The 22,941-nt window shown below is 40.9% G+C and overlaps 1 protein-coding gene across 1 annotated transcript in view; it reads right to left on the bottom strand.

Annotated features, from left to right (window-relative positions):
- Positions 1-22,941, bottom strand: part of CMTM7 (CKLF like MARVEL transmembrane domain containing 7) — a 33,579-nt gene that overhangs the window by 3,053 nt on the left and 7,585 nt on the right. The window contains exons 2-3 of the mRNA XM_050938557.1: positions 6,019-6,192; positions 983-1,081 (exon numbers count right to left, since the gene is read on the bottom strand). Coding sequence (XP_050794514.1) covers positions 983-1,081; positions 6,019-6,192 — 273 coding nt within the window. The remainder of the gene's footprint in view (positions 1-982; positions 1,082-6,018; positions 6,193-22,941) is intronic.

Below are 22,941 nucleotides of genomic sequence, written 5' to 3'. Positions count from 1 at the left end.
ACAACAATCTCGCTCTTTTTTCCTTTGCTGCCTGGAGCTTGATTCATTTTTAAGATTTCTATAATGTGTGAAAATGTAAATCATTTACTCAAGGGAAAGCTGAGTCAAAGAGATGAGCTGTACGTTTAGGCCCAGAGCTTCAAAAATATTTAGGAACCTAAATATCTCTGAGGATCTGGGCCTTGGCGAAGTGAGTTTCACAGTCTAATTCCCATATATCGGAGCCTCCCCCAATCAGTCCCTTTGGAAGTACATGACTGGGGATGCAGAGGTGACTTCAGAGGTAGCTAGGGCCAGTCCCATGGTGGGCTTTAGTTCTCACGACACAGACCTTGAACTGGACTTTGTTAAGTGGGGAGCAAATGCAAAGAGCAGAGCACTGAGATGATGTGCTCATGATAAGTTTTGTTGCTCAACTGACAAACTGCCATGTTTTGTAGTGAAGTAAAGTTACTTAATCCTTCACCAAAACCAACTGGCTCTTTGCATTTTGCAGCAGCTAGAGCCTTGTGTTTTACCTCTTTAACATGTCTCATCTCCCCCAATGTAGGGAACTGGAATCCAACAGTAATCAATTTTCTTTTATCAGAGGGGTGGCTGTATTAGTCTGGATGTGTAAAAGCAGCAAAGAGTCCTGTGGCACCTTACAGACTAACAGACATATTGGAGCATGAGCTTTCGTGGGTGAATACCTACTTCGTCATGCATCCGACGAAGTGGGTGTTCACTCACGAAAGCTCATGCTCCAATACGTCTGTTAGTCTATAAGGTGCCACAGGACTCTTTGCTGCTTTTACAATTTTCTTTTGTGTAGTTATGGTATGTTCATTGAAACAAGCCAAAAGACAGTACACCCACCAAGACCAAACAAGACAGGATTGTAAAGAAAATAAAGCTTCAAGCAATGAATTCCTAATGCATAGTAAACAAAGTAACAAAGTATCAGGACTAGCAAACACTGTGATCTAACAAACAGCCTTACCACTCCAGCTACGAGTCCTGCTGAATTATAGCTCTTCGACGTTGCCACAATACAGGCAATGAGAAGCAGGAGCGTACCAATTAAATAATGGAGAAGTTCCTGAAAATACAAACATAGCACAGTTTAGAAGGGAAACTTATCAGAAAAGCATTTAAACAAACCAACAAGCAGGTAGACAAAAGGCAGGCTGGCTGTGGTGGCATGTTTCAGAGCAGCTCAGCAGGGGGAAGGAAACAGAATTAGATTTCAGGATGTGGTTGGTCAGATGTGTAGAGGTAAACAGAAGAACATGCTTCCCCCCAACCCCATAAGGTCTTTCTTTAACAGAGCTAAATTTTGTTTGATCTATAAGCAAACACAACTGAATGTAGGACAGGACCCATAAAACCAGACACCCACCTTCCAAACAAACAAGTTTCCACATATCTAATGTCAAGTTTCCAAAGAATCTCTCCAGCAGAGTGTACATTGTATGTAGAAGAGCAGCTAAATGCTGGAGCTAGTTGAAACACTTTTTATTACAGCCACCTAGCCCCCACTCATTTTTGTCAGAAGTGAAGCATTTTGCAGGAAAATTTCAATGGCATTTTAGATGAGAAAAAGTTGTAAAACAAGTCATTTCACCTTTCTCACTATGAATAATGTCAGAATATTTAATTTTGAGAAGGTACAATGATTTGTTTTAACTCTACTGTTTCAATTAATTTCACTTGGGCTTTTATATTATATTAAAATATTACTTTTATTATAATATATACACAATATATTTTAACATATATATCCATATGGTTTATATTATAATGTTTTATCATTATCTAAACAATTAGATAGTATCAAAACAAAATGTTGTGATAATTTTGAACCTATATTTATCAGAATTTTTTTTTGCTGGAAATTTCAGCTTTTAATGCCAATTCAGAACAAAAACATTTAAAAATGTTAGAATTTCCCATAGGATGGAAATTTCAGTTTCTCTTTACGCTTTTCTCAAGCCCTGAACATATGTGAAATCTCATTCACTTCACAAACACAGAAAAACAATCCTCCCAGCTCTGCTCTCTATATCAGTACTGCAAACTGTCATGCTGCTATTTGTGCCTTTTCCTCCTTCTTCCATTATACCGTAGCTTCTTTGAACTCCTGATCACTATTTATGAGTTCTGTGGAGCAGAAGTGGATTCTTTCTGGAGATTGGAACATGTGCAACTGTATTTTGGAGGAAAATTATTCTTCTTTAGGAGTCTCTCTCTTCCTGGCTGAAGGAACTAAATCATGTTCAGGAAATGGCAGCGAACAAAATCTAATATGCTTCCCTCAACACACAATTTTTTAAACAAAAAGCTAAGATATGAAAATGCATGCAGTCTTTTAATCAGGTGATCTATGTGCAACAGAACATGATATTTTGAGAGGACACTAGTTATAATGAGAGATAAGCCCAAGTGACAATATTTGGATCAGGATTTTAAGCACTTCCCATGTATGAAGGGTTTCAATCCAGCAGTTTGGTTTGGTTCATTGTAAAAACCATGGGCCACTTGCAAGATTTGGAGGTCGGTCTAGATTTTAAATCCCCATGAAGTTTGAGGGCTATACAGATCCAGAATTTAGGTTCAGGTCCTTCTGTAATCACAATACTGAGAGACAGAGAAATTAAACATGAACTTTGGCCTACACTTTCAAAATTCTCTAGAAACTTTTACCAGTCAGTTCTGGGTACTCAACTGGTGACTGACTCAGCTGGTTTTCAGATAAGGGGTTCTCAGCACTTGCAAGGGAATCAGTCTCCTTTAAGGTGTTTCAAATTGGTCACCCACAAATTGGGTCACCCAAAGTCACTAGTCACTTTTGAACATTTAGGTTGAACTGGTCTCTCATACAATCCACACCTGTAATATTTATCTTTAGACAAAAACAGAGGAGGCCTGAATAGTTGGGAGGTGCATTTTTTTTGGGGGGGGGGGGATTGGGGAAGGATTGCAATTCTAAATATATTCTTTAATAAAAAGAGGGGGAAGATGTAAAATTAATGCTGATCTACAATAAGAAAGGAGTATGTGCACATTCCTTAATCTGACATCAGTCTAGCGAATTATGTATAGAGTCTGCATCAAAAACAGTCTAACTACTTCTTTAATTTCAACATTTCCTGGCAGGATTTTCTCCCTTTTAATTCATTCTGAGACAGATTAATATGTCATTAGGCATAATCAAGGCATGTTGTAACAGAGTGGCAAGATCTAGGATCTCGCACAAGGATACGGGACTCATCTGTTGATTGACCTGCTAGTGAGAGTTAGAGCCCTGTGTAAAGCTGCTAAGTAAGTTCCGCTGACTCACTGCAGTTTGTACAGTGTGTTAATTCCACCAGGATAAAAGAGGTGGACATGACCCTCTGCTATGGAAAACCAAGAGATGAGACAGGAACATCCTACAGGAAATCCTAGGAATGGCCAGACGGTGGGGTGGGGTGGGGTGGGGTGGGGTGGAAAGTTGAGGGCTATATTTGACTTGGTACGGCATGGTAGAGTATTTGGAACAGGGTGGAGTACACGAATTCTAATTCAATGATGAGGTAGTGTAACTAGTTCCTAGTCATGCAGTTGTAACTTAACCTCCCCAATTCCCCATTACTCTCTATCTTCTCCAGTTGCTAACACCTGTGCAAAGTGGATGGAAAATGCTACCATTCTGATCTAATGGTATTTTGTACCAATTTTTCACAATCAGATCAGCAGTGAAGAATCAGGCCTGTAACTGTCCAGTGTAATGAACATGAGAGGAAAGATGCAAGTGCCACATCTACAAAGACTAATAAAAGTTATATCAAAGTAGAAACAGGCTAAATACTTTGAAAGAAACTTGAAGTCTTGCCTAGATTTTCTCCAGAAATTAACATTATAAGAATGCAAGATCCCTCTGTAATACTCAATATACAGACTAAAAGGGCCAAATTCTCATGTGAGGTAGCAGTAGATATACATTTGATTTGGCATTTCAGTGGATACCTAACAATCTCCGAGGAGCGCTTGCCTATATTTAACAATAGATCTAAGAATTTCTAATAGGATTGTTTTCACATAAGTGTTGTGTTATATGTAGTCACCAAATAATCACAACTGTGGTATTTAGCTTTGTGTTTCGTTTGCATTTATCTTCAATTTGTGGAGTGTGAAAACCAAAGCGATGTATAACATCGAATGCGGACTCCACTATATAATGGGTGAAATCCTGGCTCCACTCAAGTCAGTGGAAAAATTGCCACTGATTTCAATTTCACAAGCTATTCACTGTCAGCCAGTATATGTAATACAAGCTTACAGCTTTTTCCTGTTTGCGGTAACCAAGTACAAAATATCAGGTTATACTCAGAGAGTTCAACATGAGCCCCAGCTGCAAAATTCAGATCTGAATTTTGCCTATCTTGTAATATGCAGGCAATGGATCCAAGATTTGACCAGTTATTAAGGTTGTGGCCATCTGGAAAATTCAGATTTCAAACATCTTGTAAACATGAGGATCTGCAAACCTGGGGTTTTGGATGTGGCTCATGATTGCTACAGACTGGTGATCCATTCATTTGTTATGCTACATTTCATAAACACAGCAATTCCTGATAAAACAACAACAAATAATAATGAATCTGCACCAACAACCAACAGCACATTACTTTGGGGGAGGAGGAGTGCGTAACATAACACATCAATAGTATGGAGGATTTTGAAGAAAGGAGAATGATTAGAGGGAAATAAAGCAAAGAGGAAAATAGCTAGTGAAAGGGAATGATGGCATAAGAAATAATCCCACGGAATAACTGTCTTTCTGATGTGAAGCTTTCCTCTTCCCATAGCTGCAGGCATGGTCGGTAGAGCTGGTCAGACACTGTCACTACTCACAATCTGATGGAATTTTTCATAGAAATTTCAAGTTTTGATGAAAAACGTCGAAAGACATTTTCCTGAAAATTACACCCCAGTTGTCAGACAGCTCTGCAGAGGAGGAGTTCCTACCACTTTTCAGAGTAAGGTGAAAAAAAACAGAAAAGTTTGTAACTGGCATGCAATCCATGTGGCAGAATGGTCCGATCTGGGTTCAGCTCTGATACTAATGTGTGTGAGATCTGGGGCAAGTCACGTAACCAGTCTGGACCTCAGCTTATCTTTCTCTATAACAGAGATAATGAGGCTCACCACCTTTGCAGAGGTCTGTGGATGAAGACTGGTATAGAAGTGTATTATGATGATGACGACGATTATGGTGCACTTGTCCCCTTACCCTATCTTCTGTGAGTGTCATCAATCCCTCCAGTGCTTGAGATCAACAGCAGAAAAAGCAGTGCAGCTCAGCAGTTGGAAGCACAAGTAACAGGATAGTAACTATGCAAGTTGCTGAGATAAATCTTGCCAAGGAACAAGGAAGAATTGGAGATCAGCTCCAAAAACACCACATAGTTTAGAAGACGTTTTAAAACCAGAAACAAATGCACAGTAAATACCAAAGAAACACAAACCCCCCTACATCCAGAGACTTTTTTTCAGTATGCCTTAAAATGGGCAATCTGTAGCTTGTCAATTACTCTGCCCTCCAGGAAGTAAAGCTTCCTTATCCCATGAGATGGGCTCCACAGCATCTGTATACAGGACAACAATTATGCATGTGTTTAACTTTCACTCATCCTTAACTTTAAAATGTTTCTTGACTCAGTGCCCATCTGCTAAATGCTAACTTAAGAAGAGCACAGGACATGAAGATCTCTAATTTTCTTTCATCTGCATCAAAGTAACTCTGTTGCCTTCAAATAAGTTAGTTCCAATGTATACTGGTGTAAGAGGGAGTAGAATCAGGCTCAAGGAATGTAGGAGAGTGCCAGCATGCTCCAGTTCAGTAGGCAGGATGAAAGATGAAGTGATTGGTCAAAGGATTCATGAAGGACAGGAAGAGAGGGAAACAGAGAAAACCACAAGTAACCAGACAGAGTAACTAAAGAGGTTAGTGTGTGAGAGGTGCGGGGTAGCAATCCCACCAATGTTACTTACCGCAAGTGGCCAACTAATACAGGTGAGCATTCGGTACGCTCTGAAAAGGTAGACAAAATAAAAGACAAGAATCATAATCAAGTCACACATGGTGACAATTTCAAAGTAGATGGATGCACTGTAATTTGTCCACGCTGAATTCTTTACACAGATGAATCCAATCAACAGTGATATCTGAAAGACAGAATAAGAATAATACATTTTATTTAGCAACTCCTGGATGCTCAGAGTGCTATACAGACTATGAAGAAAAATTCAAATACATACATCATTTAAAAATCAAGCAGGTAAAATGCACTGTAGATGGGCCCAGTACAGACAGAAGGAGGAAGTGATGAGCACAGAACCAACAGTGAGGATAATAAAAACCCTTTGAAATAAATATCTTGAGATAATTTTTAAAAGCGTAGAGACAAATGTCAGAAGCGAGCAAGTTCCACACCGCAACACCCCACCATTAGTAACAGTGCTGCCACTAGCCAGGGGATCCCTAACAGGTGGAGAGGTCTCAGAGTGTCGTGAATAACCAGAAAGAGATCCCAAATACAGACAGGCTGTAACATTTTCAAAATGCTCTCAGTGACTGGGGTGCCTAAATCCCATTAGCTTTCACAGGGTTTTAGGCACGTAAGTGCTTTTGAAAACATTACTCAGGGCCTAAACTGTTAAAGGTTATAAAAACCGAGGCCCTGAGCCTGCAAGTACTCATATGCGTATTCTTATTCATGTGATTGCATTCATTGGGACTTTTCACGTACATAGTCTGAGGAGATGCCTCCAATACAGCCAAACTAAAATCAATTTATCTCTTTACCACTAGCCAAAGGAAAGAATGTAGGATGCACGTAATATGAAAAAGAATATAAAAAAGTAGAGGAATTTTATAGTTTGTCCCATCACCTGTGAACTACATATAACTGTCACATTTTGATATGAATGTCAAGTAGCTTGTACTCACTGTGGTTTAATGTCCTGTGCAGACTTACAAATGACTTGACTTAAAAAAAAAAGAAAGAAAGAAGAAAGAAAGAAAAAGAAACAGCTACGGTTATTTGCCTACTTATTCCTATGGCCATGGCTACGCTGGCACTTTACAGCACTGCAACTTTCGCGCTCGGGGTGTGAAAAAACACCCCCCTGAGCGCTGCAAGATACAGCGCTGTAAAGCCTCAGTGTAATCAGTGCTGCAGCAAGTTACACCCGTAAGGGATGTGGTTTACGTGCAGCGCTGGGAGAGCTCTCTCCCAGCGCTGGCGCTCCGACTACACTCAATTTCAAGTGTAGCCATACCCTAAGGCTGCTTCTAGCCAGAATAGATAAAAATCTAGGAGTTAAAAATAAATTTAAAATACTGATTTTTTAATTTAATTAAATACAGGTTTATTTTTAAAAATACACCTATTTATAGTCACATGTCAAGGCCTAATAAAATAACATTAAGCAGTATATGTTTGCTGCCAAGTTTTAAAAGAAAATCATGCCAGTAGGCTTGTGGAAGTCACTGGCTAAGCACCTGGAACCAGAGTTTGTTGAAATGCTAAACCAGCTTTTGACAGCAGTAGCCTCTTCTGCAGATGCAGATAGAATATTTTCTTATTTCAGTTTATTCAACTAGTTCAGTTCAGTGATTAGTCCATTCAAAGTTAAGAAACCAACTGGGAATTGAAGAAGCTGGAGAGCCTGTTTTCCTCTTTCAATCTATGAATAAAAACTAGATGTGAGAAGATGAGATCCACCAGTTCTAAAATCTTGAAGGACATAGTGACCAGAAACAACCACTTCAATTCACTAACTAGAGATAATATTGCCTTTGTTTAATAAATCAGTTAGTTTTAAATGCAAAAAATTTTTTGATAAGAAGAAAAAAGTTGATCAAAAATGTTATGTTTCCAACACATTTAAGGCAGATTTATGTAATAATAAAAAAAATTAAATATTTTTTTGTGCATTTCAATTGAATTTGAATTTCCATCCAAACAGAATTTGATATAAATTGCAAGTAAAAAATTAGTCACCTAGTAAATAAGAAATGCACCATTCACCACTTTCTAACACAGTAAAAATGTAAAAATGAAGAAGCTGAATAAATGTAAGTTAAGCTCAATCGCTGCTTATACATATCGCAGGTTAGCAAAAAGATGCACCAAATTTAGTGTAAAGGCAATATTTAGTTGCAAATCAACATGTTTTAATAGTTTTTAACCAATGACAATCAACCTTTCTTCAGGAAAATAACTAAAGTACAAATGGAAAACTCAATCAAAATTAATTATTTAAGTCAAGACTTTCTACTGGCTAATTTAAATCACAATTGAAATCGGTGATTTCAATTGCTCTGATTTAAATCAGCCCACCTGCTCCTAGCTGAAAACCACCTAGAAAAACATTGTTTTCCAAAGATCAGAAGTGAGTTTAATAAGATTAATATACAAAAATGCACTACTGTTTAAATAAAAACTATAATAATAGAGGAGTATCAAAACATCTAATATAGATTCACTCACCTAAAGAATTTTTTGTTTTATAATTAAAATTCTCAAGAAAAAAGACATACACCTTGAAGTGGCAATATTAAAAATTTGATTTTTTTTTTAAATGGCAGTTTTTCATTCTGTTTTCTAAGAACATTTATTCACCTGACAAATCACAATCTTGATAGATAAAATATTCTTAAAAATCCCCAAAGCTCAAAACAGGCTGAATTTATTAAATATTTATACTTAATGTACAAAATTTTGCCCTCACTTGTACCCCCGGAATCCCACTGAGCTGCACAGGAGAGCACAATTTAGACCAATCTGTCAAAACAATTCTAACCACGACATATGTCAGCATATTCTTATTATACTTATTGTTACTGTTAATTTTTTTAAGGCCCTTTCACTTTTTCAGTTCCTCTTAAGTCAGTTAAGTGCAGTAAAATACTGATTCCGCAAAATGTTCAAGAGTTTTCTATTTAACACAACATATTACTCTTTACACTGTTGCACTGTAATCCTTCAAATTTCCATTGAATTGATCCTTTATCAGAATAATTTTAAAAAGCTCAAGAAAAAACTGTAGTTCATGTTCTCATCCACAGAAGACATCTGTATTTTGGAGGGAAGAGAGGGCTAAGACCTCAACTTCTCATCAACAGCAACCAAAATCTACATAAGTTAGAATCTGAAACTAAATTATACCCTTAGCCATCTCTACAGAGTGAGGACATGCTCACATAAAAGGCTAATATGTATGTATAATGCTGCTCTCTACTGAACAGAATGTCAGTTCATCCTGTCGTCTACCTCAGTGGTTCTCAACCAGGGGTATGCATACCGTGGGGGTATTCAGAGGTCTTCCAGGAGGTACGTCAAGTCATCTTATTTGCTTAGTTTTACAACAGGCTCTAGAGCCCTGCTCTCTGACCCCCCCCCTACCCCCAGCTCAATAAGATTCTGGCCACTGATGTCTAGAATAGTCTGTGAAAAAGTTATTGCATTACATACACACAGATATATGTCATCACATTGAGTGTAAGGTCTTTGAGATAGCCAAGTGGACCCGACATCTGGAAGAACTGGAGAATAAAACTGAGAAACTGGGGGCATAAGAGAGAGGGGAAAGGACATGGAACTAATACCTGTAGTGTGAAGATATTAGCAGAGAACATCTGAAATCAACGATGATGCTCTCTACTAAGATTTCCAAGCAGCCAATGCAACACGAGTACAAGGCTGACTGAAATTCCATTAGAAAAAAAGGGCTTAAACACAAACACTGATTTGCATGAGGAATCGAGTTACATAGTAAGACTTAGAAGACTGACACTTAATGAGAAATTATGGTGGCAGTAAGGCAGGGGAAGCTGTGAATCTGAATCTTGCAGTTAAACCATGATAAGGACAAAATGTCTGTTACCAGCCAAAGCTGAAAAAGAAATCCTTTATTCAAGTGTCAAACAGTACTTCATCCCCAGTCTCTGCCTTACTGTACAAATCAAGAAAGAAAAGCTAACCGGGATCAACCCCAGATTGTCATATCTTTTACTTGGATTTTAAGCTCATTGGGCAGGAACTGTGTTTTTTGTGCATACACAGTGCCTAGCACAAGAGGGCTGGGGTCTTTAGATGCTACCATAATACAAATAATGAGAGGCCCTGGAAGAAATTACTGATTTAGCAGTCCTCTACCCTCATGGAGTAGGGGGTCCAATACAACAATTTTGTCTCCAAAATTGAGACATGACTGTTGAACAAGCAGAAAGAGAAGAATGAGCACTCCGAAGACTAGGACAGCAAAATCCATCTCTGATGTGACTCCACACAGCCCACCTATTCCATAGGTGTAAGGCAGTAGAGATTCAGGCTTAGAACCATCTGCTACAGTTCTTCAGAGTGAGTGGACATGGGATTTGAAGACAATCAACTCTCTTTTCCCAATGTCCTCCCAGATTAGAACAGAATATAAGAAACAATTCACGGAAATTCTTTCATTCTGGAGGTGCCCCACAGTGTCTCTGATAGCTGGGAGGCAGTTGCTGCAGGGCTGGACATATTTCAAGGATTGATTTTTTTTTTTGGATGAATATCAGTTTAATGCCAAAAGAGATTTAAACTGGATTTCTAACAGATTTCCTAATGGGAGATTTGTAAATCATAAGCGCACTATTTCCCTGCCTACTCTACAGGAAGTATAAGGGAAGGGATCAGCCACCTACTAAAGCTGTAACTGTATTTGACACAATATGTTAGTGGCTCCAAAACAGTGGGTCTTGACTCTCAAATGGTGTCACATCAGCGGATAGGGTTGCGGAAATCCCAAGTGTGCAGAAGACACCATTTTGCTCTGCAAGGCAAGACCTCGCCGCATGTATGGTGTGTGCACGTTCACACTGTGCAGCGGACACCATTTTGAGCAAAGTGGCATCCTTCAATGCTTTCCTTCAATGCTGCTCCACACCACCCTCAAGAAAGGTCTGTGCCTAACAGGAACCACTGAACCCAATGTTAGATTTCGTATTAGCAGTTTGCCTAACTCTGGCATGAATCTATTACATATGCAGGACAAAATTTGTCTTTGATTTTTATGCTAGAAACTGAACATCTGTAGATAGTCTTGAATTTCATTAGGAGATCTGGGCTGCCATAGAGCAAATCCCAAAGAACAGTAACTTCCCCTGTAGTATTGGACTGTAAAATTCCTCATTTGGAAAAAAAAATAGCTTTCGTTCAGCTAACAGTCCCATTAAGTATTCTCTTATTGCCTGCTGAAGGACTACAATTCTTTTGACCACAGCGAGAAACAATTTTATAACCCAAGAATAAATCTGTGTAAATGCTTACAATGATCTTTCTTCAATGTTCTGCTGTATTTGATGTAATAAATAAAGCTATGGCTCAAGTAATAAAAAGCACTGACATTTTACTCTGTTAGAACATCTGGAGGGAATTCAGCTTTCTGCTGACACAGCCACTTGCAGCAATACAAACCTTGCATGGCCTGGGGTCACTAATACTGACAGAGTTCTGCTCTAAAGGTAGGTCCCACATCTAGTTTTTCCTGAACTTTAGAAACTGGGTTTCATGAATTAACCATAATGGGTTAGTTATGGGGTTAAGAGTTCCATTTCTGTCACCATCTCACTTTATGTCAGAAAAACTACTTGACCCCCTAATATCTTGCAGATTTAGCCTATTAGGCTGAAATATACCTTTGCTGTCATGCCCCATGCAGTTTAAAGCACTTGTTGGGTGCTGTATTTAGTTGTGAAATTATCAGTCTACTTTCTATTTCATTATTTTTTAAAATGTAACTTGACTACTTCTTTCCCTTCCTGGCTTCACTCCACTTTTTCCTGCTTTTCTTTCCCAGAACAGATAATGGTGCTTCTTTTCCTGTGCTGTCTGTTTCCTCTTCCTCCCACTCATTAAATTCCTCGCTCTTTCTTTCCCAGCCTGGTGTTCTGTACTCCTTCCCTTACATCAGCTGTCTCTCATTTTATCCCTCTCCAAATCTTTCTAGATATATACATATGCACCCCCCGCACACTCTCTTTTTAAAAATGTATCTCCCCATTCTCCAATCCACCAGTTTAAACATAGGGCTTAGCTAGCTGCTAAAGTTTCTAACCGAGGACTAAACATACTAGCCAAAGAATTATTTAAAAAGGTGGGGGGGGGGAGCTGACACTACCTACAGGAAATCTCCAAGTGAGAAACCAACCTCCCCCGAACCAGGACATTACCATCAACAGGCTTTGTGCCTCATGCCGAGATGAAACCTTCTTAATAGTGCTTGTGCATTTCCAAACATTATACCCTAATGGTATGTCTACAATGCAGCTGTGAGCGTGTCTCCCAGGCCGGGTAGACAGATTTGCACTTGTGCTCTAAAAATAGCAATGTGGACATTGTGACATGGGTGACAGCTTGGGCTAGCTGCCCAAGTCCAAACCTTCTGACTAGCATAAGCCACCACCTGTACTACAATATCTATGCTGCTATTTTTAGCATGTTAGGTCAAGCAAAGCTAGTGGGTAAGACTTTGTCTACCTGGGTTGGGAGGCATGGTCCCAGTTACAGTGTAGACAGACCTTACACAGCAAAGGTGACACTAGTACATTTTAAATTTCATTCTTTCCATCAGTGTGTAAGTATTTGTTTGGATGGCTTCCCAAACCAGAAAAGTGTGCAGGGTCTCAAGACCAAGGATACAAATGTTGGTTGTGAGAGACTGGCTCAGTTATTCTGAACAAGAAAGCTGATTTCTGCATGATCAGTATTTCCTTTTACTACACTGTAAAACTGGAAACTTGAGATGTAACAGCTGAGCTTCCATTAGAAAGAAAGATAAAGAGCCCAACCAATGTAAAACTTCAGGAATTAAGCATGGAATCAGTTGCCTTAGAGTTTATGATTCTATGAAGCAGTAAGTCTTTATTTGCATATTAATCTCTCAACCATTTCATATAGGCAGTTTTCCTTGTTTCCTGCCTGCATTTCTAAAATAAGGAATTTATTGAAGATAAAGGAGTTAGAAAAAAAATTAATGGATCTTATTCATATCCTTTAAAATTCAGACAGCAGTAATATCAATTAAAACATCACGTAACTGGAGTACACAGTTTTGTTATTTCCCCATGAGTTTCAAAACACTAAGCTGAATTGTATTTAATTTTAAACTATTGTATAAACGTCAAACAAAGAAAAATCTACCATCACTTCTGTAATCTATGACATGGTCAGAGTTTGTGCATCTGGAGAGAAACTTCACAGGAAGCCAGGGTTAACAGAGGGGGGGAGAAGAGGCAAGTGAACCCTCTGGGGGATTTCTAGTTATTTTACAGGATTCTGGTAAAATACAAAACAGAATATAAACAAGATAGCGCCTTCTCTGTTCTGGCTCCAATCAGCAACCTGTTTTCTCCTCAAACGTAGTCTAGTCTCTAAGGTCTGTTCTACACTACAGACATATATTGATAAAACTACGTTGCTCAGGGGTGTGAAAAATCCACATCCCTGAGCACAGTTATACCAAACTAACTCCCCAGGTAGACAGTGTTATGTCAGTGGGAGGGCTTCCTCTGCTGATATATCGACCATGTGTCAGGGAGGTGGATTTAGCTGATGGTAGAGTCAGGAGCGGTGCCAGGGTTTTTGGCGCCCTAGGCAGGGGTCCTTCCGCGCTCCCAGTAGGCGGCAATTCTGCGGCGGAGGGGTCCTTCTGAACTCCCGGTCTTCGGGGCACTTCAGCGGCGGGTCCCGAAGCGAGTGAAGGACCGCTGCCGAATTGCCGCTGAAGACCCGGAGCGCAGAAGAACCTCCCCCACCCCCCGCCGAATTGCCGCCGAGAGTGGCAAAATGCCACCCCCACAAATCCTAGCGCCTAAATGGAAGTGCTGACCCCGGGTAGAGTTCTCTCCCATTGGTTTAGAGCATCTTCATTAAAGCGCTACAGCTGTGCCAATGCAGCATTTTACATGTAGAATGGCCCTCAGATTATCTGCCTAAATAGGTACAGCAGAGTCTAATTAATGAGGCCATGTCTACACTAAAAATTTAAGTTGACAGAAGTTACACCGATGATCATAAAATTACATTGCTTGTGCATATTCACACAATGCTCCTTGTATCGGTGGAGCACATCCACAGTTGGTGCTTTAGCACTGAGAGAGCAGTGCACTGTGGGTAGCTATCCCACTGAGCAACTCTCCACCTTCTGCAGCTAGGAGTTCTGGGAATGGATCGTGGTGTATCCTGGGTGCGAGCTCATGATGTAGTTTTCTCCATCCCATCATTCCATGGGCTTCCGACTATGCTGTTTCACGCCATTCTTCAACAGACCCTGTAAACTGTGTGCCTGCCATCTCTGTCTGAAAGCATGGATCCTGTTTAGTGCTCTCCAATCTTGCGATAAGCGTTATGAACACAACGCGGCTGATCCTGCAGTATTTCATGAGTTGCGAATATGAACAGGAAAGTGCAGTGCCTGCCCTGCTGTGTGCCATGGAAAGAAACAATTCCAGATTGCTTTTGGCATTCATGGAGCAGCTGCAGATGGTGAACCACTGAGCTTGAGAAACAAGCACATCATTATGCAGTGTGGGATGAAGAACAGTAGATTCAAAACTTTTCAGATGCTCAAAGCCACCTTCCTGGAGCTGTGTGCGGAGCTCACCCCTGCCCTCGGGCACAAAGATGCCAAAATGAGAGCTGCCCTCATGGTGGAGAAGTGATTAGAGATTGTTGTGTGGAAGCTGGCAACTCCAGACTGCTACCAGTCAGTCACGAATCAGTTTGGAGTTGAGAAGTCCACCAAGGGAGTTGCAGTCATGCAAGCATACAGAGCCATTACTCTCATCCTGGTATGAAGGACTGTGACTTTAGGCAATGTGTGGGGATAGCTTTGCAGCAAAGGGATAAATGGCATGCATATACTAATTTTGGCCCCAGACCATCTTGTGACGGAGTACAATGGAAACCACTACTTCTCCATAGTAATGGAGGCACTGGAGGATAACCGGGGTCATTTTGCATTTGGCAGATTAACGGGTTGCTGGCACTGCCTTTTTGGCAGGGTAGACCTCAATGAGGATAATATTCCCATGGGTCATAGCAGCCTGCTGTGCTCTGCATAACATTTGTGAAGCCAAGGGAGGAAAGTGTCCATGGGGTGGAGTGTTGAGGCAGATCACCTGGTGGCTGATTTTGAGCAGCCAGATACCAGGGCTACTAGCGGGGCTCAACGGGGTGCTATGCAAATCAGGGAGGCTCTAAAGCAGCATTTTGACAATGACTCCCAGTAATACATGTTTCTGTAATGCATTCAGCCAGACATTGTTTACTTGCCGCTTTGAATGACCCTTGTAATGGTTGGTGCCTGATCATTAATTGTAGTCTGAAAATGTGCCGATTGCCATTGTGTATGAATTCCAGCAACAACCACCGTTTGTAGGACACAAAGATTCATTTTATTTGAAAGAGTATACTTTTATTATACAGCAATACATAGATTTCCATTTCTTACAAGGGACAGGACACTGGGGAGGTTCTCAAAGCTGTATGTAAGTCCAGCTTTCATTCTGAAACCTGTCCCTAGGGGTGGAGTGTAAGGGATACTGCGACAGGCCGGGAACTTACAAAGAATGTGTGTGAGGAGTTTGAGGAAGGCATGGATTGCAGTTCTGTTTGGGGTGCAGAGGGAGTCGAGCGAGCATGCATGTGTTCTGACTACAACACAATCAGGGACCTTATCACCTCAGTTTGGTCCTCCATCAGCTTTATCATCTGCTCCTGCCCCTCCATCATAAACTTCTGCCTGTTTCCTCTCCTGGCTACCCATTTTTAAATTTTCGTTTGTCATCTCTCTCCATGCCCTGTGATCATGATCTGCAGCATCAGATGATTGCAGCACTTCTTTAAACATGTCCTCCTTGCTCCTCCTGGTTCAACTCCTTATCTGTTAGCGGCACTCCACCAGTGTGTAAGAGGTGTCCTTCAAAGGCACATCTACAGAAGCACAAGAAACAACAAACAGAAGCAGTACTGCGAGTGCACTCACAGCCTTGAATCGTAACAGCAAAATACACTTCTTTCTCACTGTCCCTTGGCAAGCACACAGCTTGGCAAGTGCCCTAAACATAGTGAGTTCACTCCAAGGTGGGGCAAAGGGTCTGGGTAGTTAAAGGGAATCACAACTAGCGCCATGGGGCCCTATTATAAATTCAAGCACCATTTTCCACAGGCAGAGGTGATCAAAGCCGATCTCTCACTTTTGAGGGTAACTGAGGATGCAAGGGTGCATTTCCCGTATGCATGCGGCTTCAGAAGTTCCTGCAGCAGAAATTGCTGATTAGTGCAGTAAAACTACCTACAGTGAGGGAAGAAACAAAGCAGCTCTGCCAAGGAATGGTCAGCAGAGGACTGCAGAATACCTCCAGGAAAGTTTCCTAGAGATCTCTATGGAGGAGTTCTGTGAAATCCCAGTCTGCATTAACCAACTTTTCCTAATGTAGCTGCATTAGGGAATGGGAAGCAAACACAAACCGTGCTAGGCTTATTAATTCTATCCCTTACCCCACTTCTAACATATAACAAAAAAAAGGAAAGCTCTACCTCATGGCACTGTGCAGTATCAAATCTAAAGTACTTACCAGAGCTCCCCTCTCCTGTGTCAGGCATCCAAGAGCCGGACTGTTGTGATTAGCTAGACCCCTCCAGAGTCAAAAAAGTCCTGACTTGCCACGCTACTGGATAATCCTCTCACCTGTCCCACATCCTCCTCCAACTCTACTTCCTCATCTACCACTTCATCCTCAGGGTTGACTACACTGGCCACTGCCTCCAGCCTCACCGAAGTATCCACAGGGCTCTTGAAGGTGGAGGTGGGGTTGTTGCCGAGGATGGTTTTGGTGCTGCACCAGAGTGACGGTTGGCCTTCCTTGCCTCTCATATGACTGCCTCAGCTCCTTGAGCTCAGCATGGCACTGCTGCATGTCCCTTTTATACCCCTTCTCCAAAGTGCCATGAGCATTCTGCCTATAAATATCAAAGTTCCTACACCTGGAGCGGAGCTGCGACTGCACAGCCTCCTCTCCCCCTAGACCCAGCAGATCCAACAACTCCAGTGTACGCCTGCTGGAAGCACATTTGGGAGTCAGCATGTTCAGCTGGGAAGATGTGATGTGAGCTGTTCACGATGAGCAAACAGGAAGTGGAATTTCAAAAATTCCCAGGCCATTAAAGGGGATGGGGCAAATACCTGGCTGCAGGCAGTGGAGTTCAATGGGCATTGTGGGATACCTCCTGGAGGCCACTTAGTGCTACATAAGCAAGCGCAATGTCTACACCAACACTGCGTTGCTCTAACTTTGTTGCAAAAAGCTCTATGCCTCTCGTCCAGGTGATTTTATTATGTTGGTGCAGCAGGAGAGTTAAATTGGCAGGAGGAGCACTGCAGTGTGTATATCTCCACTGTTTTGTTGACGAAAGCTGATTTTTGTCGACAAAACTGTGTACTGTACACAAGACCTAGGAGTGCCTCCCTGACCAACTCTGAAACCCCTCGCAGGGATTTAATTAAAAACCCCACCCGTTTGGTTTGGCGGAACATCCCCATCTAAGGGTATTAGTGAAGCAGAGTGCACCATGACTACAAGGGGGCTCTGCAACATGTGTAAGCCATGTCACATGAACCATGATCTACTCTTAGGGGCTGTCTACGTTAGAAAATCTTATTACATATGAATGTGAATGGAAGCACTAGAGCAGTGGTGATGCGGTAGAACAGGAGTTCTCAGACTTTTGTACTGGTGACCCTTTTCACATAGCAAGCCTCTGAGTGCAACCCCCATTATATATTAAAAACACTTTTTTATATATTGAACACCATTATAAATGATGGAGGCAAAGCAGGGTTTGGAGTGCAGGCCGACAGCTCGTGGCCGACAGCTCGTGGCCCCCCCATGTAATAACCTTCTGACCCCCTAAGGGGTCCCAATCCCCAGTTTGAGAACCCCTGTGGTGGAGTATGGCAACAACCACAGCAAGTCATGGTGAGTATTCTATCATCTAGATCTGGTAAGGCCCCATCAGAGGTGTAAGACTGGGAACAAGGTTTAATCACAACTAGATAATGGTGAATAGGATTTGCTTTGATTTACACTGTTCAAAGCCATGGTCAGCATCACATTTAACTAGAATGCTTAGTCATATTCTGATCATTTTTTTTTTTTAAACACAGATAAGCTCTCAGTGGACACAGTCTCATCTCAAGGGTGGTGTGTTCACTTTCTCATTTGACCATCATGGAGCTTAGTGTCTTCAGAATTTTTTCTTTCACACCTAATGTTACTTTACACTAAATTCCTTTTGGATCACGATTAGACCTGAGGGTTATTTTCAAAAGGGCAGCAGCCATGGAACACAGTCAAGGATGTGTCTGACAGGATGGGTTTTATTTTATAGCAAGGATACACACTGATAAAGAGCACAATTGCTGACATCTGATTTCCTAGTCTTTATCTGAAGTGATGAATCTATGGCAGTGACCGATAAATGAAGGGATACCAAAGAGAGGAGAGTGAATGCACTGCTTTGGGCCTGGTTACACAAGAGTTAAACACTACCAAGAACCATGCCCATTCTGCCACATCCAGTATTCACAGCAACTTTGCACAGCTTACTTCTATTTTAAAATGGTGATTGTAAAGCTAACTTCCGGTAATTTAAAGGTGTTCAGGAAACCACTACCAATATATCCCACTGCCCCTTCAATCATGCAAAACAAATGGCCCAGGCGATGTATTGACTTTCAAGGCTTGGTTTCCTTTCTTTCTTTTTCTTTTTTTTTTATAAATGCACTCTTTAGACTTTGTCTGATCATTTCTAATATGGTTTCCTGTACACTAGCATGCAATAAGGCTGTCAATTAGCAGCAATACTGCAGGTGTTATTGGGCGGATCAGCTGCACAAAGCCAGCTGGCTCTAATTCTACTCTATTTGGGGTATGTAGAGATTACGCATCACACACATTTGTAACAGAGATTAAGAAATGCAACTTTAATTTATTTAAATTTTAACCCTAAAGGTAATTCCAATAATTTAATAGCAGCCTACAAAATGTATTGGAGTCAATACCTCAGCCTTTGCAATAGCATAATTACTAGTCTCCTTTTACAAAAAGTAGATCAGATTTAAGGAAAAAAATTAGAAACAGTAAGTGTACAAGACCTCCAGTTTACACAAGGAACAGAGTGGATCAAAATTTTCTTTGTCCTGCCATCAAACACTTGATGGTGTGCGACTTGGCTAAGAAATTTAAATGCAAGGGTCCACATGGGGATTCTTGTACAGCAGATACACATGAAAACACTGATGACTAGGGCAGAGATGAAAAAACCAAGACTTTGGGGAACTGTTTGCTTTTAGTTACTGAATTTGTTATTCCTTCCTTAAGCCGTCCTACATTCTCTGGATCCCCATCCCTGGCAGACAATGAAGAGTATAAAGGTGCTAAGTAATGCCTCAACATTAATCCTGGCTGTTGTAATTCAGCAGATGCAATCCAGGTTCCGATCAGCAGGTCTGCTGCTAACGTACAAGCTGGACCACCGAGAACATAACGTTAGCTGGCTTTAAAAAGGGCCAAGGTTTTGAACATGGCGAAGGATTTGGCTTTCCCTGTCCAGCGCAGTGGGGTATGAGTGGCCTCGCCCAACCCCAAACAGAACTGAAATCAGTTAGCTGCTTCAATGTGTATATTTAGTCTTGATCTGAAAATGTAACTGTATTGTTGACAAACCCATTCTCTCTCTCTGTTATTGTCAGGGCTAATGGTTTGTCATGCAGTCATGGGGCAAGGTCACCTGCACTTGTTGGGAGTTTTCTTACGTTTACTCTATAACTTGTGACTTTTGGCTCCTCCAGCATCCAACTCAGACTCTTTAGATATAGTTTATAATTTCAAACCTCCAATGGCTATTAGTTCTACAGGTAACATTTTCCATGTTTCCTGATATTGGCTAGATCAAAAATTTTCTTTTATTCAGAAGTTAATTTAAGTATAAGCATAATGATACATGTAGGTACATGGTCCTTCTGGCAAAACCTGTAAACTTATTATTGACTTGGAGAAGAACTATAGGTGGATATGACAGCAGCATACGCAAAGTTAGAACCATAGTATATACCAAGGATCAAAAGACAGGTTTAATATCTCAACATTTTGGCACACCTCCAATTCCCTCCACCCCTCTGTAGGGTAAAGAGAACAGAACTACCTGCTGTGTAGCAAAGTCACTTATATTTTGTTGGAAATAATTACAAGATTTATTTCAATCACTTCCAAGAATAGAAAAAACATGTACATCTCAAGGCCAAGATTTAAAATGTAGCTTGAGTAGTTCTAAGCAAGTCATTCAACACAGCAATGTTTAGTTCTGTATGATTGAGTGATTAGGATTTCCTTTTACTACATGGATGGAAAAGCAATATTTCCTGCGGAGCTTCTTTTGAAGGCAAAGGTTTGTCTGACTACAGCTTAAGATTTGGAAGCCTAGCCAAAACAATACAGGGAGCATCAGAAGTGCATGCAAAGCTCATGAGAATATTTTGTAATTAGTTACTCATTTTAGCAGTTCCGCTCGTGTGAGTACATACAATACTACAGCTAATTATTTCAGAAGAGACAAAAAAAGAAATCACGCTGGGAACAGAGACAATAAGGGACTTGAACAATGCTACAGTTAGCAGCAAAGGCAGCAGTAGAATCCAGATCTCCTAACCGCCCAAATCTGTGCCTTAACCAGAAGGTGCTCCCTTTCTCTCTCTTCATTTAGGTGCTTTTCTATCTGTTCTTGTCAGCTTTCCTTCTTTGATTTCCCTATGTAACCAGAAACAACAACAAAATCATAAACCATATTGATGGAAAGAAGAAAAATAACTGAACAGGAGAACCCAAAAGGAATTCTGCAGTCCTCTCTCTTCTGAACTAGTTTGTCTTAAAAAAACAAAAAAAAAAGGGGGGGGGGGGACTCAGATATCATGCTCCTCACCGCAGTACAGATAACTAAACAAGAAGAGTTTTCTGACATCTCTTTTTATTATGACATGAGTAAATACTCTTTCTCACACACACACACACACACACACACACACACACACACACACACACACACACACACACACACACACCCTCTTCTATGCAGATCAGCCTGCTAGCTTCAGCATCTCCTACCCCCTTTAAAAGCAAGCAGCTTTGCATAGAAAGCTGTGTGTGTAATATAGGCAACCTGCAAATAAATGGTAATTGGGTTCAGATATGGAAGACTTTCACACTTTATTGACAAAAATATAGATGCAGTCTCTGTCCAGAAGAGCTTACAATTTAACTTGTTTAATTTTCAACCACTTAAGTTATTTTTATGATTAACAGCTCTTGAAGAAGGATGGAAATTTCAAATGAGGATTTTCATGATATCTAGCACTCAGAAGCAAAAGGCCTGATCCTGTGTGGTGCTTGATAATGAATGAGGCAGGGGACGGCAGAAAGAGAAAGGATAGCCTCATGGTTAATGCAGTTGGACGCTGCCTGGGGAACTGGATTCTATTCCCGTGTGATGCTGGGCAAGTTGCTTATGCCAAACTTTTCACAGGTGGTCACTAACTGTGAGTGCCTCATTTTCTGATTGTTTGACTCCAGGGGCGGCCTTAGGCATGGGCAAACTGGGCGAAAGCCCAGGGCATCGTTATAAACAGGGCACCTCCAGAGCAGGGGTGCCCTTCCCCCTGCTGCTTTGCAGGCATCTGCAGCCCCACGGCTCTGGCCCACTGCCTTGGAGCCCTCCCGGCCAGATGCTCTTGGGAGCTTCCTGTTTGCTGTAAGGAAGGAGGGAGGGGAGAGCAGGGGCCCTGATGTCAGGGTATCCCCTGCCCCCGCACCTATGTACCCCATCTCTGCAGAGCAAGTGGGGCATCTGGGGCCAGGGCTCACCAAGAGAGGAACAGAGCTGCTGGCAGAGGCTGCTGCTGTGACTGAAGGAGCTTTCAGTCAGACTGGTGAGTACCTGTCTCTGAAAGTGGCAGCGCACAGTCTCTCTCACACTCTCCCAGCTTGCACACTCCCCCAGATCACACACACACGTACCCCAACATATACCTATATTGTTGTTGTTACTTCCTGCAATGCACATATATTCTCTGTAATTTTATTCTTTCAAAGTGCTGTTATTTTAGTTTTTTGACTGGTCTATGCATTTCATAATTTTATTTCTCTCTTATGTCTACATTTAATTCTTTGAGTAGTGAATTCTAAAATGCCTAACCTGTCCTGGCTGGAGTAATCATCATTATTACTTTTATTATCATATTGTGCTTTGTCATTCATTATTTAAAGTAGTACAATCAAATAACAGTATCCTCCTAGAATGTAACTTTAGCTTGTACTGACCTGAGCAGTGCCGGTTTAAAAAAACATCAGCTAAATGCACAACTTTATACACTGGGCAGATGAAGGTTGTTTATTTTCAAATGTATTTTTAGCTGTATCTGTAAAACAACTTCAAATTGGCATGAAAATAAATGCAGTTCCATCTATGATACCAATAGCAATTATGGAGTCAAATATTAGTGAGCCACATACATGACTGTGATCGGTAAACATACATGCCAAAATAATTAGAAAAATAAATGCCCTTTCTTAATAAAAGAGAAAAAACCTTAATCACATATGTTAAAATTATGTTTTTAGTGAAAGACAATTGACTAAAATAGAGTAGATAATAGCAGTAATACAGAGTGTGTCTGTTAGAGAAAGTAAGCAGATTTTATTAATTTTTATTTATCGCTACTAAAGATAGCGTACAAAGTATCAGATGTGTGTTTCTGATATCTGTGTTAAAGCTCCAGAACTGATACCTCAAGGCTTGGGATTGGGAATATCTT

The sequence above is a fragment of the Gopherus flavomarginatus genome, chromosome 2, assembly GCF_025201925.1.
Source record: "Gopherus flavomarginatus isolate rGopFla2 chromosome 2, rGopFla2.mat.asm, whole genome shotgun sequence".
NCBI classification, from domain to species: domain Eukaryota; kingdom Metazoa; phylum Chordata; order Testudines; family Testudinidae; genus Gopherus; species Gopherus flavomarginatus.
This window is presented reverse-complemented; position numbering and strand designations above follow the sequence as displayed.